General features: G+C 35.9%; 1 protein-coding gene across 1 annotated transcript; it reads right to left on the reverse strand.

The window, feature by feature from the left end:
* Nucleotides 1-301: 301 nt before the first annotated feature.
* Nucleotides 302-4302, reverse strand: LOC131801798 (tribbles-like). Its single transcript, XM_059120756.1, has 2 exons — nt 2978-4302; nt 302-1347 (listed from the first exon to the last, which is right to left on the reverse strand). Exons 1-2 carry the CDS (start codon nt 3811-3813, stop codon nt 798-800), a joined length of 1386 nt encoding a protein of 461 aa, XP_058976739.1. The 5' UTR covers nt 3814-4302; the 3' UTR covers nt 302-797.
* Nucleotides 4303-6276: the final 1974 nt, after the last annotated feature.

Here is a 6276-nt window from a genome sequence, read left to right on the forward strand (position 1 = left end):
TTTTTTACGTGTGATTGTAGTTTCCTCCAAAACTAACGCAATGTTGTCTAGCCTGATAAAATTGCTCAGAAGGTATATCTTTTGCCTTTCCGTAATATGCTTAAAATATATTTGAACATTCTGATTATCTTTAAACTTTGTAGACTATAAACATATATTCTTTTTACCTTTATCGATATATTTGACTATGTATTCTCGGTGATAATAACCTTCACACTCTACTCCATTCCGTATTGAAATCACAGACCCCCTAATGCAATTGTAGTCCAAATAATGCTATTAATAAAAAAAGTTTCGGGCATAATGAGATCAAATTATTTTTTATTACTCAATCTTGGAACAAAAATAAAAATATTTTTCGTTTTTATACGAATTAAACAAAAATAGTTTGACTTAAGTATAAAATTTCAAATGGAAACATTGGAAGAACTTCGAATAAATATCTTTCCATAAAATCAAGGCAACGTTTTGATATTAAGTTATGTAACAAAATCTATATTATTTTTATTTACAGGTTGCAAATGTAGAACTTTACACAGCACTTTCAGCACGATGAATGTCTACCATAAGTCAGTCTCACACTCTCAAAGTAAATGTACAGGAGGGTTGACAACATGTTGGTTTCAGCTTATGTTAAAATATGGATGAATAAGGTGAACATTATTGGGATGTTTGCGCCCACGAAAGGTAACAAACAAGTCAAGGACTTGTAGATGACAAAGCTTCAAAATTGCCAACTCTAATTTGCCGTGGTATGCCGATTTAAATTGCTTTCTTTGTATGAACTGTCTTATATATCAACCCATTTCAGCATACGAATAAGTACAGTTAAGGCTTAAGCTGCTGCAGGAGTAATCCAATGGCTGGACGCCAACATCTTCGTCTAATTCTGCACAATCCATGGAGCTACTTGTGTTCAATGGTTCATCAGCGGGAATTTCGACGTCAACTGGTATGTACATATGAAATGGCCGTTGTTCCTTTAACCATGGAGACAAAAATATGTGCTCTATTGGCACCCGATCGTTGATATTTTTCCTTAGCAGCGCTAATAGGAGCCACCTGGCCGAACGAGATAAATGACCCGGAAGCTGTACAAAACATTGGCGAATAATGGAAATAAGATTGCTGTTTCCTTTTACAAAGAATGGGTAATGTCCAACAAGCATGGTGTACAATATAACACCTAATGCCCACATATCTGCAGGTTTGCCTCTATACTTTGGTTCGGGACAAAGCAATTCCGGCGCAGTATATAGCGGACAGCCAATTTTCTCGGTTAGTGTGTCATCTTCGGGATTATCAAGAATCATCGAGCCCTCAAGAGATTCATATTGCAGTTTTGTTCTGAAAAATAAAATAAATTGTACTCATTAGTTTTCTATGTTTTCAAGAGTGTTTACGTAAATTAAAAAGAGTATTGCAATATATTCTAATTCTCTTGCTTGTCGTACAGCACAGCAACGCCCAGACATCTGCATGTTGTAATAAATTCATTGCCAACACGATCACTCATAAACTCAATCGTAGTAATACACGACATTCAGTCAGCGGTGATCGCAACAACACCCAAAACCTAAAATTTCAACAAGTATTACAACAATGCACGAAACCTCGAACTGACCCTGATATCAATACTCAAACACATACAAATTCAACCACACAATCACAAACTGTTGCTTTTGGTTAGAGAAGAAGAGCACGGCAACTCCATGAATCGTTAAGACACACTGCCAGATACAAGGTGAAAACATTTAACAGAAAGAAGAGAGAGAACGCTAGTCGCACCAGCTATTTATGTAGGGGTAAACATACTATACAGAAATAAAAACACAATTACCCCGAATGACCTCGAATCGATTTAAGAAAAAATATGAATAGGGCAAAGATAATTTGTTGATGTTATTTTGCAATGTAATAATAAAAGAATGGATAAATAAATAAAGCGATTGACTTCAAAACTTAAATAAAAAACTGTGTACTTTATTTCCCGATACGAGCATATTGTCGAAAATAAATTTCGTTTATAGACCAAATGTTCAATGACCTTAGAAATATGTGTTTTTAGGCAAACGTGACAACTTGTGTGAATCGAGTATTGGGCAATTCAATTTCAAGACAATTTTAATAACGTCACGACTATTGCAGCCGAATTTTCTACTGTATTTTTATCAGGAAATTCTTTTTTGTTTTTCTTCTAGTCGGCATCATATAAAGCGAATTAACAAAAAGATCCGTAGACATCATACTTTAAGAACGCGTTTCTAAGTTAAAGGAGAAAGGACTCATTTTTTTATAAGACTAATGAATCTCAGAAAACGAACATACGATTATATGTTCGCTAAGCCAAATTTTTAACATTTTTAGAAGCTTCAAAACTTAATTCCAATTGCCGTTTTTTACTTTGCCTGATTGTTCACATATGATCTAAAACAATCCTTATCCCCCTAGTAATATATTAGCGAAGTTTTCTTTATTTCAAAATTGCTTTTTGTTGTTCCGAGAAAGAATACTTTTTAGCTCAACAATTTCGAAACAATTTGCAGTCACTGCCGTAGATAAATTAGACGAGGAGTGTTTCATTGTTATTGATTTCGACATTTCAAAAACGTTCAATGTTACCAATACCAAAAATACTTTTGTATTCAGTTTAGCTGTTTGTCTTTCGTCGCTTGAAGTTTTTATCTCGTTATTCATTTGCTTGTTAATGCCAATAACGAGTTTAAACTTTGATGTTGGAAGGCTAACATATCTACATTTGTATGCGAGTGTGTGTACTACAAAATCATGTACTGATGTGTGTAACAAGATTAAACCTCGCCGTGTAATGATTTTAAGAATGAACTCCGTCGGTGTCATTACATACCATAGTACCAATACTTTTTAATCGATCTATTGTATCTTGCCAATCTCTAATCCAGAACGAGATAACCCAAGACCAATAGATCTCTAAATTTACCAAATATTTCATAATTACCTTGCTTCATCGACGAAAAAGAAACGTTTCAATTTAAGGTCACGTAAAATAATTCCGTTTCTGTGACAAATAAGAACAGTTTCACAAATCTGGTGAAATAGCGTCCGTGCCTCTGTTTCGCAGAGTCGATGGTTCTCCCTGAGATATGTGTGCAAATCCTCATATACTTCGGAGGCAGTGCTACAAGAATCCGAACTCTTGTTGCCTGGAGCTAATATAATATAGGTTCGTAGCTTATCCATCGGCACAATGTCATGCGCTTCCCGTATCAATTGATGCCCATAAATGCTGCTGCAGCGTTTTTCACCTTCCATTTGCAATTTAAAATAGGCTTCTTGCACCTTATGGAAGGGCTCGTTGATTATTTTTACGGGATACTGCTCCTCCGTATAAATATCAGTACATACAAGATTGGACAGGCTCATGTCCACCAAATGGCGGTAACTCGATTGCCCCTTGGAGTCGCCCGCATTATTAGGCCTGGCGCATATTATATATTTATCCTTTATTACTTTGACGCCAGAGTCGACGGTACAGTCCGAACGCAAGGATTGTAGTTCAAATACACCACCCGGTGTTGCCAGTTTCTTTCGTATTGTCTGCAGCATTACTGTATCCAACAAATGCTTCTTTGGTGTACTAAGAAGGGTGGCATATGCTGCATTTGGAGAGCAGTTATTAGTAATCACCGATGTTCTGGTGAAATGTCTGTTTGACCTACTATCCGTTGCTATCGAGGGCGACGACGGGGTTGCAGAATATTCTGTTTTAATAGCAGCTGCTACAGGAGAGTTCATGTTAGACGTGGCAAGTGTTACAGCTGTATTTCTTTCCATTGTGTATTCCAGATTCCTTAACAAACAGAATCGCCTTCTTATTTTCGTACTTCAATGTGTTTGACACAAAAATATTTTATAATTTTCTTTATGTATATCTGATGGGTATCACAATGCCAACTTTGTATCTTTTCTAATTATCCACAGAATACTCATTTGTATCTTTCAACTACTGCTTTAATTTCTGCACGTTTTTTGTTTTGTAATATTGAAAAAACTCGCGGAGTACTTCGCTAATTCTTTAGTATAAATTATATTCTCTTCAAATTAGCTGATGCAAGAGTTTACGAAATTTTAATGCACAAACATATGCCGATGAATTTATTTTCTTAGTTATCTTTGTTACTTTTTTCTTTCTATATTTTTAGATTAGCATTTTAGCACTTTTTATATTACAATTTATAAAATTAAAACAAAAATTTCTCGCCACCTCGTTGCCGATTTGTTGAATGGCTGAAGATCTAAATACGAATGAATATAGTATATGAGTAATGTAGGTATATATGAAGAAGAAGAGATTAAAGAGAGCGAGAGTGTGCAAAACCCTCTTGTTGTTGCTATTTCTATGGGAAAAAAGTATCTGAACGAACGTCCAGAGAACATTTTTGAAAATAACGCCTGAAACAAGAGAAAATGAGAGCGCTTTTATCAGTGTATGTGTGTGTTACTGAGAGCAAATTCAAAAAGAGAGCGGAGGTAGATATTTCAAAATGATGCGTAAATAAAAACGTTCAACGTTTCTTTGTTAAAGGCACAACACAAGCGTTTGATGCGTCATTATAAAAAAACTACAATTGTTTTTGATTCTTAATTATTATAAATCAGCCAACAGGCGTTTTATTGAATAAACATTATCATAAAATGGTACAGAGATTACATTTGTAATAAAAAGTCGCTCCTTCTATCTTCTACAGCCATTATTATTCCTCCATTTGACTATTCCTCCACCATTCCATTACATTATACACCTCATTTCAAATATCCCAAACCATTTGGATTTCTCCAACAAATCTTTATTTCCTCCACTCCATATCTTCACCCACCGATCAACTTGTTTCACATAAAATTCTCTCAAGAGCAGCAACTCCCTCCACACAAGGATATTCCACTTAACATCTGTCCATTTCTATCCATGTGTTTGTTAGGATTTCACAATTTAACCTACGGAAAATCCATCTCCAATTTGAGTGTATTGGTACAGTTGTGTTTCAAATTCCTTCGTCCTGTCGAAAAGACCCTACATTTTTCAGCTGCTACTTGTCATTGCAGGTAAAAATAAAACGCACTTCTAAACATACATCCCTTACATGTGTAGGGATGTGAATGCAGCTGTTGCAAGGTGTCTTCGTTGCAAAGAAACAAACAATCCAAACGCACAGACTCATATTTCGGAATTCTTCTTTGCCTTAGGGTAGTTTCATTCATTAAAGATACATCCAGCAAACAATCCCCAACAACGAAGACACACTTCTGCTTTACAAAAATACTTCTTGCATTTTTTCCCACGCCATTCCTAGAAACACAAATGTAAATTAGAACCATCTACGCGTTCATTTCTAAGTGCACAAAATACCTGCCCTCCTTTGACCATAAGCGTAATAGACAGATTAATCTTCATCTCTGCAAATCTAACATCTGTTACACCATAATTCAGGTAGTAAGCAAGTTGAAGGACGGAATTTCCATATCCAATACGAACATTATTTTCTTAATCCCTTTACTATTCTTAACGAGGGAAAATACACACACAATTGCCTTGTCATTTTCGCAATATGACTTACAGTTTGAGAAGCACTGTACATGCCAACCGGTGTTGCCGTATCTCCTCTCATCTATAGCGTTGCCATATGTCGGCACAGCGCCACCTGTCACCATCTGTCAAACTGACTTACAGTTTGAGAGTCCCACAACCGCGTTGCCAACTATACTATATTTTCCTCCATTTGTAGTGTTGCCACATATCACCACGTTGCCAACTGCTTCGGCGTTGATAAATTGCCGTACGCCCTATCGTATTACGCCAGCAATATTTAAATGGTAGAGTATCAGAAAGCTGTTTTATATACGAAAATGATTGCATAACGGAACAGCAGCTGCATTGTCCCAAAGAATACTTGTGGTGTGTTGACTTTGAAAGAAATTTATATGTTACAAGTACTGATCACTGTTCTAAAATATGGAGAAGATCAGAGGAAATGGGATTGCTACATCTGGATTTAGTATCAAACTTGAACGGCTCATACAAAGCTCTGCAGTTCAGTAATGATGGGTTTCGTCTTTACGGTGGTCTTTACGCTTCAATTATAGATCGCCGTGCACTGCATGAAATTGATGTGGAAAGGTAGGTCAAAGTATATAGACATATTTTTAAACCTTCCAGTATACTATGACGGGTACATTAGCTTCGTCATTCGTTTTGTAAATCCCCAAAAAGTCATAACTGACCCTACAAAGTATATAATC

This window comes from Musca domestica, unplaced genomic scaffold (genome assembly GCF_030504385.1).
Source record: "Musca domestica strain aabys unplaced genomic scaffold, Musca_domestica.polishedcontigs.V.1.1 172, whole genome shotgun sequence".
NCBI lineage: Eukaryota > Metazoa > Arthropoda > Insecta > Diptera > Muscidae > Musca > Musca domestica.